Source organism: Aythya fuligula, chromosome 8, assembly GCF_009819795.1.
Source record: "Aythya fuligula isolate bAytFul2 chromosome 8, bAytFul2.pri, whole genome shotgun sequence".
NCBI classification, from domain to species: domain Eukaryota; kingdom Metazoa; phylum Chordata; class Aves; order Anseriformes; family Anatidae; genus Aythya; species Aythya fuligula.
In genome coordinates this window covers 25,370,140-25,386,701 of record NC_045566.1, presented here as the reverse complement: position 1 = coordinate 25,386,701, position 16,562 = coordinate 25,370,140, and the positions used below count along the sequence as shown (strand labels likewise).

At 44.4% G+C, this 16,562-nt stretch overlaps 1 protein-coding gene across 2 annotated transcripts in view; it reads left to right on the top strand.

Moving 5' to 3' along the window:
* The first annotated feature begins 9,147 nt into the window (after window positions 1-9,147).
* The window catches only part of DENND1B (DENN domain containing 1B), a 151,797-nt gene continuing 144,382 nt past the window's right edge, over window positions 9,148-16,562 (top strand). For both annotated transcript variants that reach the window (XM_032192540.1, XM_032192541.1), the window contains exons 1-2: window positions 9,148-9,205; window positions 11,252-11,316. In XM_032192540.1, coding sequence (XP_032048431.1) covers window positions 9,189-9,205; window positions 11,252-11,316 — 82 coding nt within the window. In that variant the 5' untranslated portion in view covers window positions 9,148-9,188. The remainder of the gene's footprint in view (window positions 9,206-11,251; window positions 11,317-16,562) is intronic.

Sequence of the window (16,562 nt, the reverse complement as noted above, 5' to 3'; positions counted from 1 at the left end):
CCAGGAGGGAACATTCAAGGGGCTGACAGCACTGGCTGATGTTAGCAAAGGCCAATGCAATCTGCTTGGCAATTGTGGCAGACACCAAGCCCCATGCTCCTGTGACAGCGTGTCAGGGAACGGGCAGCAAGGGGTAAGGTGGCACTGAGGCAGGCAGGGCATCGGCCTTGCTGACAAGAAGCCAGGACATGAAGTCTCTGTGACAGGATCTGGGCCAGGTCTGGAACCAGTCCACCAGATATTGAGTCAGCAGGGCAGGATAGGGGTGAGAAACGGGGAAGTAGGAGACGGGGCGCTGGTGTTGCTGCAGTGCAGCTCCACCGGGGCCTGGCACAGAAACCCCAGGGCACATGCAGCTCCCAGGGAAGGGGCAGGCACCAGGGCTGCCACTGGCTTTGGTCACAGCAGCAAAACGGCTGGCCTGGAGCTGTCAGCTGAGCTCCTGAAGCAGCTGGCATCCTAGAATGAGGTGGTCGCTCAAGGTACAGGTGGGGGTTCCCTGGCCAGAAAGCGGTACTGCAGAACAAGACCTGGGGAATCTGGTGGGCAGTGTGCTGAATGTGAGGCAGTGCCACATCCTTCCAGCAAAAAAGTCCAACCGTGCTCTGGGGTCTGTCAGTGAGAAGATAGGCAGCTGCTGAGGGGAAGTCTTTGGTCCCCTCTTTAAGATTTGTGGGGCTGGATCACTGCATCCAGCTCTGGGCTTCCCATCCCAAGAAAGACACTGATGCACTGAAGCGAGTCCAGTGAGGGTGGCTGGAGCAGGCGATGCTTCCACAGCATCTGAGCAGCTGCTCCTCTACAACCTGCTCTGAGCAGGAGGCTGGATGAGGTGACCTCTGGAGGTCCCTTCCCACCTGTGGGGTTTCATGTGGCAGGGAGCTGCTTTGCTGCAGTGTCAGTTTGGTGCTAGGGGAGCACACGGAGGTTTGCACTCAGCAAGACTTCGAACTGTCCCAGGAACACAGAGACATCATTCTGCTCCAACATCTGTTAATAATAGAGTACGAGGCAGAATGACTTTCTAATGGAACTATTGAGAAAAGCAGCAGATGGAGAATTCTGTGCAAAATAAGTAATAACAATATGATTTAATTTCTGTGCCTGTCTGGCACTCTAAGAACAAAATGGCCTGATCCTGCGGCAGACTTCCAGAGATGCTTGAGAACTGCTGAGTACCCTTGACTCCCATTTACATCAGCGAGGGCTGAAGTCCTGCAATCAAAAGGTGAGGTGGCTGGCTGCCCTGGGGTAGCTGTTGCTGTCTTTCTGAATTCTCAGGTGCACCTTCTCAAATGCCAGGCAGCGTGCAGTCCTACTGTTTGTCTGCTCTTAAACTGGCCCTACAGCTCCAGTGGTTGCAGTAGGCAGCTGGACTATCTCCAGTAATTAATGTCATCAGCTGTACAATGCGTGCACATACTGCCCCAGGACAGTCTTGCTTTTCTTGAGCTGTTATGCCCGTCTGCCCATCTTATTATAGCCAGATATTAAACTCAATATCTTCAGTAAGTATCCAACTAATCATGGTCGTTTACTTTATTAGTTGATTACTGGAGATTATGCTCACATCTGCTGTGCTTAGAATCTCTCAGTCAGTTTAGTGCCTTCAATATCTGATCCAGTGATGACTCAGAGATGGCAAATATATATATATATATGTAGTGATCTAAAGCCATCTGTCTGAAATGCTTATATCTATTTAACACAAAGATAACGGGGTCAATTGTCCTTATACCTTTATATGAAGAAAGCAGCAGAAGATGTGTGTGATATTTCAGTGATTTATCTGAGATCCAATTGCATGACTCAGTTATAGCAACAGAGGTGTGGGAAATCTTCAGAAAGCTCGCTGTATATCTACCTACATTATGATTCATATGTTGTGCAACATCACTATTTTTTCATTAGAGAAACAGTATTAAGCAATTAATTTCATGTTATTAGAGGAAAGGTGCCTTTTTCTAAGAAGAAATGCTATTGCTGAATTATCTGGTGCAATGATGAGTAAAACACAAGGACAAATATGTGCCCTAAGACACTGGCACTGTGGGCTTCATGTTCTGTCAGCCACAATACCAGCACATGGACTAGAGAAGCTGCAGGACATCCTGATGGGGAAACCTTACAGTGCTTTTTACTCTATATGCAAATAAATATGAGAATTTGCCACTGCTATTGGCTAATCCTAAGTCCAATACTGTTTGTAGATCTGAGAAATAGGCTTTTTGCTATAACTGATTTCCATACAAAACATACGTCAGTGTATAGTTTTTCATAGTTTTGCCAGTGCATACAGAGGGCCTAAATCCATGATAAATAAACAGCTGGAAACTGTTCTTTTAATACTTACTATGGCCTGATTTACTGGTTTGGAATCTTTTTGGTAGACACAGCAGACAGTTTCCAAAACAGCTTGCACACTTCTAACACACTTTCATGTTAATAAAGTTCAGTTCCTAATTTTACGTATATTTGGCCTCACTGCAAGAAGCCACATTCAGAAGATTACAACAGTATGGCTTTTTTTTTTTTTTTTTGGCTGATAGAAAACAATTTCTTATCGTCGTGAGTAGAACTTTTTAAAAATAACTTTCAAATATGGCAAAAAATCTTGCTCCATGGTAATTATAATGAGTACGAGATTCATCAGGTAGCCAACAACCCACAGCATTTAGAACACATACATATATGAGAAGTGTGAGGAGTATATCCTTGCTTTAAGAGATGAACCGAATTTACTCAGCAGGAATGTGTTCAAGCTGGTAAGAGTTTTTTACTTGCAAATGATGTGAATGAGTGATTTACTTCTACAGAAGCCATGCATATGGAAAGGTATCGGCTGACCCCACTGCCTCACTAAAACATTCATGCTTAGAAAACTATCTGCTGGACTGAAAAAATCTCCACAGTAATCACTAACTGTGGGAAAGAGCTGGATACTTTCCCTTGGCGTGGCCATCAGTGTTTCTTGAACCTTTCTGGGAGTGGTTTTTTTTTTTTTTTTGACAATCAGAAGAGAGCAGTTCAGTTTCTCTTGTCAGTCGTTCATTTCTTTGAACGTGCTCGCAGGGGGGCAGCTGGAGGTGCCTGACTTGTATCTGAGCAGAAGCTGGGCAAAGACCACTGCTTGTTTTCAGACACTCCTGTGAATAATCAACGTCCACCGAGAAATGCTTGGTATTCGCAGGCCGAAGCTGGATTTGGGCAGTAGAGCTGCCGGGTGGTTTGTTCTGCTGTTAGATTGTCAGCTCTCCTGTCTGAATAAATGAGAAATTCACATAAAGATTTTTCCAAAATTGTCTATTAACTGAGATCAGCATCCATGAAAAGATTATTTATCTTTTTTTTTTTCTAAATTTATATACAGACCCCTGGTAAGACATTAAGACTACATGGGTAAAGCAAATGCCTGGTTAAACCTTCTGAAGGCTTGTAAATATTTACTAGTTGTGTACTTGACATCTTCTGCAGGCTATGGCACTAACTAACAAAAGGTACTAAAGATCAGATTGTGAGGATTTGCAAATGCTACCTACAAACAAATGCTTAACATACTCATATCATAAACATTTAACCTTTTGAGTATTTTAGCTCTTAAAACTCTGTAGTCTGAATGTGCATTCATATAAATTCCTCTGGCCTCTTTGTTAAACTTCCAATTTAAAGTTTTACTAAGTACAATTTCATTTGTAGCACAAGCGTCTGATTTCAGAATCAAAAGAGATTTTGACACTTGCTTTATAGAAAATGCATGGAATATTTCAAAACCTTTTCCACATAGCAACAAAAACAGCTAAAAGGAACAAAAAAGTATCATGATTCTATCTTATACAAACTGGGTCATGTATTTTCAAGTCAGGTAGTTTCTACGCAACGACTTGTCCTGTTACTGATCGTGATAAAAATGTTCATTTTAAATCGGCATATTAATGTAAGCTGATGAGTTTGACAGCTACGCCAGCTGACCTGATTAAGAAGACCTGCTTTCTCAGGCTCCTTGGTAGGATGTATTGATTACAAAGCCTGGAAATCATCATTCCTATCTAAGTAGTGATCTCTCCCTGGGTGCTCACTGATTAATTTATGACCGTGTTTACCTGGGCATGCATGTTTGGGCAGATTAGCCTTTGCACGCAGCATTACTGAGGGGACATTGACAGCTACTGGGTTGTTGCATCCCTGAACTTTAATGGTACCACAACAAAAGTTTCACACAGAAGTCCTACTCAGTCACATCTCTACCTTTTCAAGGTATCACATTTACTTTGCATTTTTCTCAAATCAGAAACTGTTCTTATGCAGGAAAACTTAAGCTTCTTACTTTTTTGTTTGTTTAGAATAAATAATGTTGAAAGATGAAAAAGATGGTTGGATGAATTGTGCAAATAGTCAATAAATGCAAAGAATCATTGCAGGCATATTTACTATACATGTTTAGTTAATCTTCACAGGCTTCTTAGAAGAGGTCTACTTTGAGTCAATGACTGCCTAAAGAAGCCGAGTTATGAAATGACTTGGTGTAGGTATCTTGTGTTTCTTAAGTATTTTCTCTTAAGTATTGTCTCATGTTAGTATTATGGCCAAGAAGTTTAATCAGTAAATTGATGTTTGTGAATGTGCAGATTTGGAGGATTTTGTGTAGGGAGATTACATTGTTTCTGCATTTACAATTTGTGATGAGTACGCATAACAAACAAGGGGGTAAGAAAATCATCTCCAATCCCATTGAAATGAACAGCAAATTCTCCATGAGGTCAGTATTTTGCTCTAAGAAATGTTTTCCAAGTCTGTGAGGTGTGATTAGGTGATTACATTGTTAGGAGCTGCACTGGTAGCAGCTGAGATAGCATAAAATGACTTGAAGTCACTTGAAGGAACAAGGACTAAAAGCAATCCCCGTATTGGCAGAGTTTGTGGCAAACAAAGAAGTAATTCTTGGAACAAGGTATATATTTCTGATCATACAAACGTGTTCCAGGAAATGTTTTGTTATAACCACACAATAGGAAGTTGCATCTCTTCCTACTTTGCCATTTTTGACAAACCTGTTGATATTCCCAGGAGGGAACATCTTTTTTCCGCAAGCTCTGCTAACAGCATTCTGCAGGAAATCTCCTTACTGCTTTCGGTAGCATTTAAGAGGAAGACTTTTTTTGTTTCTCTGGTTTTAATTTGTAGTATGTTTTATTATTGAATTCAATATACCTGGCCAAGGAACGCTTCTGTGATACTTAAGATCCCTTAATTCATTAGGGCTGTGCTCTGCCTTACAGGAGTGGCAAAAACTCTCTACTATCTCAGAACTGAGCAGGGGAAAAACAAAACAAAACAAAACAACAACAACAAAAAAAAAACTTTGGTGGAGTCAGTTGGAGTGGGAGTGGAGTGGGAGATCTGACCTGTAGAGAGGTGGATTCAGTCAGCAATTCCTAAAACCTCCATAATTTCCTAGGATTGCCTTTGTTTGTAGGGTAAATCCTGCAGTCCCTGCGGGTTCCTCACATGAAGCATACTTGTTTGCAGTTCACATGGGGAGGATTCAAATTCACCCCATGCTAAATGCTTAACAGAGAGATTGTTGTTTCCACAGGCTGTGTGCTCTTCCCTTCTCTCTGTCCCCTCTACCTTCTCCCTGCCAAAAGAAAATCACCAACTGTGTGTACGTAATGGTTTCAGCTTTAAAAAAGTGATTGGATTCTCACGTAACTTTTCTTGCTTGCTCCACTGTTCCCAAGTGACATGATGTGTGGCCATTCCTTGTCTGTTTCTCATATCCCTTTTTGAGATTTGAACTGCACTCTGCATAACTTTTATAGACCCAAACCCACATGGTTTTGATTTGGCAGAGAATGGCAGATTGCTCCATATTAGAAGGGATGTGGATGCTCGTTTTTGACTTTTGTTTGGTGTTTCTCAACTACGTCTCCTGTTGTTTCCATACTGAATTTGGTTATAAACTCCAATGTATCCTACACATTTTGGTATGTTGATCCTTGAGTTTGAGCTGTCCTGTCGGTGTTGCCGTCCTCTCCTTATCTGATTCGGGTGAAGTAAGCTTTTGGGGGTCTTTCATGCAAGCTCATACTTACTGCGATGCGTTAATTAGTCAGGGAGAAAACGGAGCCTTGCAGGTCCCATTGGAATTGCAGCAAGCTCTCCTTTACTGATAGCACAGATGGGCTGAACAGTGGGTACACGTACCTCTAGGAGCTTTAGGGTTCCTTCACATTATTACAGTGGTAAAAAGATGAGTAATGAGTATTTACTGCTGGCTAGCTACAATTAAGATTGAGTAGGAATCTTCATCTTTAAATTACAAAGTTTTTAATTGCTTATACTTATGAAATAAGTGTTCTTCTCCCCTGTCCCCCCACCTCCAGCAAATCCTCTTATACTAGTCCCTACGCTAACCTTTTAAGGAGAACTTAGGCAGACTTCAGCCATTTTACAGTTATACAAAGCATAAATAAAAATGCTTTGTCTTCTGGATTACCTGATAGAATAGCCGACTCTGAAAAGTCCAAATATCACCTGTTTTGTGGTTCTAATTTGGAAAAGAAAAAGAAATATTAATGAAAAGTAAACTAGATGTTTGCAGCTTCAGAGTACGCTGAAGCAATCCATTCTCTGCGTAGCTATCAGAATTTTCTTTCAGTTTCTCCTTCTGCCTTAACCCTTTCCCAGGCTTAAAACAAGGCAGGAAGAAGTGGTTTTGAACACCAGAACCTTTCCTAAAACATTGCGTTTCATTAAAAAATAGCAATAAAGTAACTCTCCAGCTGCTGTGGTTATAAGACAGTCTTGAAAATACGAACTAAGTGTAACCTAGGCAGAGAGGTCTCCTTAAGTTTTCACAGAGACGGGAATAATGGCTGTGAGAGATGTGAGGCTCGTCTCATCAGGGTTTTATCTTGTGTGGCCTCTATTTTGCACGTGAACTTTCTCTGCTCCTCCTGCAGGCAGGCAAGGCGTGAGGCAGTGTATCTATCACCTGAAGATCCGATCATTTTACTCTTAGTGACAAGGCTTGTAGGTACTCTGGGAAAGAAACCCTGCCTGTTTTTTTTTTTTTTTTTTTTTTTTTTTTCCTCCAATTATAGCAAAATAAATTCTGAAGGACCTGATGGTCATATCAGCCCAGAAAGGCACCAGTCCTGGAGCCAGGCCAGGGCTGCACAGCAGACGTACCTGACAGGCTGTCAGATGGCTCTTCTGTCCGGAAAAGTGGTAAGCACCAGTAGTTTAGGACAAGAGTGAAAGAAACTCACAGCAGCCTTATAAAATATTTAATATAATCCCAAATACTGGTTTACCAAAATCCTGAAACACAGCTTTTTGTCCTCCTTCTGGTATGCTTCAAAATTGATTTTTTTCCATGCATAAAGTGTCTCACTGTTTGGGCAATCACCCAATCCAAATTCAATCCAGCGAGACTGTGGGCCATTTTTTGTGGCAACGGGTTTCGAAATCCGTGTGTTTTATAGGGCATATGGGGCCCGAGACGGAGGGCGAAAGGGAGGCAGAGAGAGGCGTACAGGCACGATTCACCTCCCTCCCCACGTGCACTCTCAGTGAGCTGCACCCAGCTCGACTCGCTGCTGCTGCTGCAGCCCTTTTATTTCTGCCACTTCCCCTGCGTACAGGATGCGGCCGCTCTGCCTCTGGCATCACAGCCCAGTGGCTTGGGCTATCTGCTTGGGCTATCTGTCCCTGCTTTGCTCTGCCCATCTCTGGGTGTGGAGCACGGGCAGGCACCGCACCCACTCGTTCCCTGCCCTTTAGTCCAGGTTGATCTTATCAGAGAAGTTAAATTTAGCAGCAGTGTGTTAAGGCTGCCTGCTTCCAGGGCCTCTCGTGGTGTACGATCCAGGTTTCATGATTTCTCTAAAAGCCAAACCCCGAGCTATGTGAAGTGCATGGCTATGTGTTACGGATGCAGAGTCCCAGACAATTTCATTTACTTCAGGGGGAGCTGCAAATGCAGTCTGCTAAACACAGCCAAGACTTTTTGTAAAATGAAAGCTGGGAAAGTACGTACTTGAAAACCAGGAAACTCCCAAAGCTAACGTTTCTGCCGCAACATCCAGTTGGGTTCGCTGCACATTCTCTACGTTTTATTATTATTTAATCTATATCCTGTGAGGTGTGTAGGATGTGTAATGAAGCCAAAACGATATTGCTTTGGAAAAGCCCGTCTTCGTAATTTCCTGGCTTTTGAATATTCGATTCTTTCAGCCTCGGTAATGCATTAATGCTGTTTTATGTGTTTAATATATAATTGGCCTGAATCTTTTCCTTCTTTTCAAGTGTTGATACGATGATTGATTTCTGGGGGTGAAATGAGCGAAGCCTTCTCTTTGGCCTGGTGTTGCAGAAGTAGGTGTGTGTGTGTGTGTGTGTGTGTATGTGTGTGTGTGTGTACGTGTGTGTGTGTGTGCTTTCCCTTACACCCATGCTATGTTCCTGCTGAAGGGTGCTTGGTGTAGGTGGGCACTGGGCTGCTCAGCGCACCTCAGCTGAGCGAGACTTGGCAGACTCTCGAGGCCAGTGTTGTTTCTTCCTCCTTTCCAAACCGACTGGAAATACTGGAGGGCACAAAGCGTTTTTAGGTGTGTTTGCGCTTACTCCGGCACCTCCCCGAGCTGCTGCAGCCCGGCCAAGTCACCGCGGGTCAACCCCGCGTTTATGACCTTTAGCAAGAAAACCCCTCACTTCTCCACCACATATTAAAAAGGGCCGCGACCGAGACACACTGCCCGGCTGGGGCGATGCTGCCAGCCTGTCGCGACACTCCTGTCGCCGACAGCGCAGCGGGCAGCGGCTGCCCGGAGCCGGCTGGGCGCCCCCCCGGGCTGCTCCGGGGCCCGGCGGCGGAGCACCCCCGGGCCCTGAGGCTCAGGTGCCGCCGTGGCCGGGCCCTTCCTGGCCGCCAGAAGGTGCCGGAGCCGCCGCAACAGGAACTGCGAGCCGGGGGGAGGAGGCGGCGCCGCCGCTCCCCGCCGCAGTCGCGGCCCGAGCCGGGGGAGCGCAGCGCAGCGCAGCGCAGGGGAGCAGCCATGGGCCGCCGCCCGCCGCCGCGCTGAGCCGCCCCCGGGGCCCAAGGGGGGAGCGGGGCCGGCGCTGCCCTCCCGCCCGTCCCTCCCCGCCGCCCTCCCTGCGTGCCGGCCGGGGCCCGCGATGCAGCCATGGACAGCAGGATCAAGTGAGTGAGGGGCCTCGGGGCCTGCCGGGCCCGCCCGGCGCGGCGGGGGAGGAGAGGAGGGGAAAGGAGGGGAAGGGAAGGGAAGGGAGAGAGGGGAGGGAGGGAGGCGGCGGGGCGCCCACCGGCCGCTGAGTGACAGCCGGGCACGGGGGCCGGGCACGGGGGCGACCGGCGGCGGGGGGAGCCCCGCGGCCGCCCCTCGCCGCCCGCCGAGCCCCCGGGGACCGGAGAGGGGGGGGGCAGCGCCCCTGGGCTCGGTGGTAAAATGGTGGCGGGGCCGGGGTAGGGCTGCGGGGCCGCTCCGCCGCCTGCCCCTGCGGCAGGTGCAGGCAGGGGGGACCCGGGTGGGCAGGGACAGGGACAGGGCTGCTGCCGAGCAGCCCTCCGGGGGCTCTGACACTGCTGCGTGTGAGGAGGGAGCCTGGGAGGGGTCTTCTGGAAGAGCAGATGTAGGGGTGGTGGTGAGGGATTCCCCCACCAAGTGTGCCTGGTGGTGGTGGAGCGGGGAGCCCTGGCCGGGTGTTTGGCACAGGGGGGCCGGTTGATCTTAAAAACAGCCCAGGGGCACGTGGAGGGGTGAAACGAGCTCAGCTTGGGCAAGGTCACAGGGAAATGGCACTTGGTGTGAAGGAAGGACCTTGGTGGGCCAAGTGAAGCCAAGCCTCTCCAGTTTCACTCTGAACCTGCTCCCAGCTGCAGGAGCGAGGCGCTGACCTGAGCCCCAGCCTCACCTCCAGCCCCCAGGCCTGTAACCGAGCAGGGCTGCATTGCCTGTGCGCAGGGTCTGTGGGTCCTGCATTTTTTTTCCAGCTAAATGCTTGAAATTATTATGCAAGGGAAGGTTGTGATATGGGAGGGCTATGTCTCGGTAACCTGAATTAGACTGTAATTGCATATGTCAGGCGATGATGGTGCTGAGGTCACTGAAAGCACGAACTGAATCAATTAATTTGTGACAGCTGAAATTTTCCCCAGCTCAGCCTTTGGATTTCGTTCAGAGCTGCCTTTAAAGAAACGACGGAGCATTAACTTGCTGCACCCTTTGTCTGAAGCGTTCTAGAAACTTGGAACCAAGTCCGGGTTTTTTTTTTTAATCTACCTAAAACTCCAGGAGGAGCATTACCTGAAGAAAGGAGTTCAAGTGCCAGCCTTTTATGTGGTTAAATAGATAATTGATATGGGTGCGGTTATACCGCTTGTTTTTAATATAAATAGCAGCGTGCTTGGTAGCCAGGGAGAGCTGGATGGTATAGCAGTGGCAACTCGAACTATTTTAATAACAATGTAGTTTGGGATTAGGACGAGCACTACCTGCTTTAGCATGTGCCCTCCGTTACCATCAGGTGTGCCTTTACCAAAAGGATGCAGCACTGCCCAGAGTGGCTGTTAAAAGTGGGGGCCCCATCTCCCTACACCCTGTGGCTGGCAGGGTCTGGAACGTGCCTGTCCCCAGGCGCTGCCGCAGGGTTTTCTCAGTCGTGGAATCGTGCCTGCGGTTCAGCCTGTAACACTGACGATCGATACCTTGTGAAAGAGGAAGCTCGGTGATCTGCGGCCTTGTGGTGGTGATCAGGCACATCCAAAGGACAGTGGCAAAAGCATGGCATTAAAATGGGAGTTCAATGATAAACTATTCCTCTTAAGTAGAAACGAGAGGTAACCTTAGAAAAGGCTGCCTGGGATTCCCTTTAGTGTGTTTCAAATTGATCATTTGATAAAGGTTTTAGTAGTACTTTTTTTTTTTTTTTCCTCAACTGTTAAACGTGGTGGAGCCACTGGAAAGCTCTTTTGATGCAATGACAGTATCAAACAACCTAAATTATGTGATTTATTTAACTTCCTTGTTCTTTTTTTTAACACTGTACAGGAAAATGTGCCTTAGTTCCATGGAGGAACCAATCTGATTTCTAATTTTATTTTAATGAAATTTTAATTTATTTTAATTTATTCTGTACAAACAGAACAGAAGAGGTGTAACACTGTAGAAAATGATTTACGCTGTCTGAAACATCTGTAAGATTAATCAATTGTGTTTATTTCTCTTAGGGAAAATCCAGAACGTACCTTTGATTTGGTACTGAAGGTAAAATGTCAAGCATCCAAAAATGAAGGTAATGTACTGTGCTTATTGGTATTTATAGAAATAAGGGATGGAAAAAAAAACAAAACCTTGTTTGTAACCTGCTCTAGTTTTGTCTAATGTTATGAACTGCTTTCAGATTGGGATTGTATTAGAAAATGACTGTGGTTACTGTATTGCCTTTTAAAACCTATTAATGTGTTAATTCATAGCTGTCATGCTTTTTCTATTGTTATGTTTTCCTTTTGGTTGTTGTAAAAATAGTTTTGCTCTAGAAACTTGCAAAGCTTGGACTTGAAGCGTAGCTTCCACAGATCCTAAGAAAACGTTGATTTTTGTATAAGATTTCTTTTAGCAGAGCAATTGGCTTCTGCCTATCAGTGGACTATTCATTTCAATTAGTATCACAGGGAGGAAGAAAGTTCTTTTCCAAACAGCAAAAATAAACATTATTTCTAGCTTGTGTTTGGCAGATGCTTTGGTGTGGTACATGACACAAACAGCGATGAGTTCTGACTTGCACTTGTGTTTGCTCTTGGTTTCACAGCTCTACAAGCATGTGGTAAAGAGATCTAGTACTACAAGAGTTACCTGAGAGAGGCTTTTTTCATCTTGGGTGTAAAAAGATGATGGGATTTCCAGTGCTAAAATTAAAGTAACCTCTGTAATTTCCACTAGGGGAACTCAGGTCATGTTATCCTCCAAGGTTACTGGCCTTCTAGAAACGCCGGGAGAGAAGAAATCTTCTTGGGGTCATGTAGCCATGTTAGCCTGTGACAGTTGTGTCTTAATCACAACTGTAAGTACAATAAATTACACTTTAAAATTGAGCATATTTCTTATCCTGCTGTGCTAATGGCTGCTGTTTCTTGAGCTTACTATTTTAGTAAGTTAGAAGCCTACGGAAGAGCTTATGGAAGTATATAAACCCTGACTATTTCATTTTGTTTCTTTAGCCAACATTTTCATTCGTGGTGTAAACCATACCTGCCTAGTGTGTCTACAAAGCAAGTTTTTGTTGAAGCTAAACAATCATAGCTATTTAGGTCTTCCTTTTCTTTCCAGTGACTGACTGACAGTCACAACAGACTTTTCTGTACCTACGCTACTGTGTACTGTTATTGATACCTCAGGTTCCTCTGCTCTTTTTTCTTTTTTTTTCTTCCTGATAATGCTGTGCTTATTTAGTTGTAGAATGACATCTTGGTCCTGTTGCAGTCCTTGGTTATTTTAATATATATATATATATATATAATATATATATATTATATTGTGACCAGCAAGCATCCTTCCACTTACTGTCAGCCTTTTTGATTTGCTGTCAGTACAGTTGTGGTTTAGGGAATCAGACTGGCTTTCCTCACTTTGGTCATTGCTGTGTTTTGTTTTGTGTCATGGTACATTTGTCTTCTGTTTGCTCACTCTTGCAGTTTTTACCTTGCTAATTTCGTAGATGACAACTGTGAATCCTGCTTAGCTACTCTACTTCTGATAGATTGCTCCTTGTATTGCAGCTTCAGTCTCTGCCTCCATCTGACACCCTTTCTTGGAGACCATTCGCATCTCAGCTCAGGCCCAGCATCAGGCAGCAGGTCTTGTTCAACTCCTCTCGTCCTTTCCCTCCTGAGAGCTAGACAGTCGATAATCCTGCCAGGTCTTGGTCTTGAAATCTGGAACAATGTGTTTTTCCTTCCATCAGAATGTGGATCTGTAGCCTTCTAGTTCCTTTTACCTCCCTTTTGACCTGTGCCTTTTGTTTGTTTGGCTTTATTCTATCATGACCATTGTAAGAAACTGCTATTTGTTACCTGGGGCTCCTGACTGACCACCTGGGTCTGAATTCTGGTCTTGGTCCCTTTTCCTGCCTCCCTAGGTGGGCACAGCGTGCTGTTCACCAGTTGCCTTCTGTGGAGAGCAGCCCCTTTAGGAGACCTGTGCGTAGCCCTGAGCAGAGTTACTGTGGAGGCTGCACCTGTGGTTGTGCTGCGGGGGCACCCTCTTCTGTCCCCCTTCTCATGTTCTTTCATGTTATACCTAATTCAGGTAACAAACTCTTTCCAGTGAGGGCCTGACGTTATATTTACATGCGGTGCTACGACTGCAATAATGTATCCAATTAATATGTCTGGATGTTAAAGTTACTTAAGGGAAATTCAAGAGGGATGAAAATGTGATGTCTTCACCGCCACTTTAGAAACAGAGCACGAGGCTTGTCATGCTAAACAGGGAGCTTTCAAGGTTGGTTTATTATAAGGCCTAACAAATTTGACAGTTAGCCTGTATTGTAGGTCTTGCCTTTAAATAGATTTTCATGCTAGGATAATCTTTTGAATATATCATACTTGAAAATGTGATCCATTCACCTGTTTCTTTGCTCACGCCTTTCTTTCTTATGAAAGAGATTTGTGTTTAAATAGGGGCTTTCTCCCTCGCATCCCATCTGCTCCGTGTACTTGATCCTGAAGCTATGTCAGGGTTGAATCTGTGACATCACTGTCATCAGTGTTGCCGTGGAAATATCACAGCCACCACGTTCTGAGCTCCCTGCATGAGTGAGCAGCAGGAGAAGCAGAGTCAGGAGAGAGGAAGACCTTACTGTGACCCGTGTATCTTGAAGCTTTTTCTGTTCAGGCTTCGCTGTAGCATGCATTCTCCTGAATTTTAATTTCCCTTTGCCAGTGTATAACTGTTGTAACAAATAAAAATTGAGGTAGCCCTCCTGGATGCATAACTATTAATCAGGTGATGGTTTTTATGAGGGTACTGTACGCCTGCGCATCAATGTGACATGATGAAAAAATTTTCAGTTAAAATTACTGTGTTTTTGGAAAAGAAGTTTTAGATAACATTCCTCAAGAGCTATGCTATCATTAAGAAGTTATTTTTTTCAGACCTGACAGTGTCCTAGGGCTCTTCCAGCTATGAAGGATCATATGTACATGAAATGTGGCAGGGTTTATTTGTCTTCTGAAATTTCATCTTAAATCTTACCACTACTGATTTACAATATTGTTTTCTATTTGATGTAGGCACTTGAGAGGTCTCACGTAGGTTAATATAAATTTATCACTCTGTGTGTGGCACGTAACTCCTCAGTTAGCTCTAGGCTCAGTTGACTAGCATGGCACTAGTTATAGTTGGATCCAAATTTTGTTTTCCATTGGGTAGCTATTTTCTGTCATGCAAGGGTTGCTTGCTTACTTGAATAAGTAATTTCTTAATACTGTGTTGTTGATTGAGTGGATGATGCTTTTGGGCTGCTCTCTCTTGTTCTTTTCTTTTTTAAACTGCAGAAGTGCACTATAATACTGTACTTGTAACCTTTCCTCGTTTGTGAGGCAGGAGAGAGAGAGAGGGGATACTTCTTAAATAAATATTCTTGTATTTGAGAACTGCATTGAACTAGTAGCATGCATTTTAACATTTTTGCTGTTGTTGATAACCTTTGTTCTTTGAGTTAGATTAAAAATCTTCTATTTATTAGAAGGGCTTAATGCTTACTGCTAGCACAAAACAGAATACGGTTCTCTTACAGATTGAGAATGTTGCCTACTGTATTTTAGCGTAAGCGACACTTCAGATGTTAGACCACATCTCAGCTTTACCTTGTTAGTTGCATTTCAGCTGTATCTGATTAGACAGTTGAAGCATTTATTCCAAAGAGGGGGAGAAAAGACTTCAGGAACATAGTATTCTAGCCAATATCAAAACTTCCAGTCCTCTGCAGCCTGGTCAAAATTGTGAGCCTCGATTCATGTTGTATGCTGAAACAGAGTGATTGATGAGTGTGGCAGGTTTTTCCTTGGAAAATTTATAGCACGGTTCTCACAGAGATTTGGAATGAATTAACTTCTGTTCACCATGGTTTGATAAGCAACTGGGAGATGGTGCTGAGCTATTGTAACTGCCCAGTGCTGCAGTCATAAATTTGGCTTGCAGTGTCGATAGCATCTTGTGCAAAAGGTTTGACGTTGCCTCCCAGGCACTTGCAAGTTATCATTAATTCTCCCCTATGCTACTCCTTCGGGAACAACAAACAAAAGAAACAGCAAAAATGTTTGCCCATTTTTACATCAGCAGCTGGCCTGCGTTAGGTTTTCACTTACAGAGCCAAAGGACAACTTGGAAACAGGTATTATAGAAACTGTCGTGTTATTTTAAAGTCTAGCATTGCTCTTTAGGGTAAAAAGATACAAGTTCTTTGCTCTTTGGGCTGAATCTTGCTTCCTAGATATCAGGAATAATGTGCTCCTTGGTCTTCCTGAGTGTGTAACCTTATGTAAGACTTCCTGAATTAACCTTAAAGACCTTTCTGAATTAACATTATGTAAGAATTTCTGAATGTGTCTGAATTCTGATCACGGGACATGCCCAAAGTAATGATTCCAGTGTTATCTTCACAAATACTTGTCATGGTTTAACGCGGCCGGCAGCTAAACACCACGCAGCCGTTCACTCATCCTCCCTCCTCCCTCTCTGGGACGGGGAAGAGAAATGGAAAGTGAAGCCCGTGAGTTGAGATAAAGACAGTTTAATAAGACAGGAAAATAATAATAACAATAATAATAATAACAATGATGATAATAGTACTACTACTAATAATGTGCACAAACAAGTGATGCACAATGCAATTGCTCACCACCCGCTGACCGATGCCCAGCCTAACCCCGAGCAGTCTGGCCCCCCTTCCCCTGGCTAGCCACCCCTATATATTGTTTAGCATGACGTCAGATGGTATGGAATACCCCTTTGGCTAGTTTGGGTCACCTGTCCTGGGTCTGTCCCCTCCCAGCTCTTGCTGCCCCCCCAGCCTGCCTGTTGGCAGGACAGAGCAAGAAGCTGAGACATCCTTGGCTTAGTACATGTATAAGCACTGCTCTGCAATAATTAAAACATCGGGGTGTTATCAGCACTCTTCTCATCCTAAGCCAAAACACAGCATTCTACCAGCTACTAGGAAGAAAGTTAACTCTGTTCTAACTGAAACTAGGAAGGTACTGTATGTTTTCACTGTTTATACATGAATGTATGTATATGTATGCATACATCTGAACTTCAGATTTTGGTTAAATATGCAAAGGAAGTGTTGATAATTCAGCTCATTCTATAAACTGCACGCTGTATACCGATTTTATTAAAACTGGGTTGCAGAGGCCAAATGCAAAAGGCAACACAAGTGTAGTAGCAAGAAGTGGCTGCGTGCAACAACTTCTGTGAACATGAGGTCTTCTGCATTTTTTTTCTACGGCTTCCCAAGAAGATGACTCAAGCTGGTTT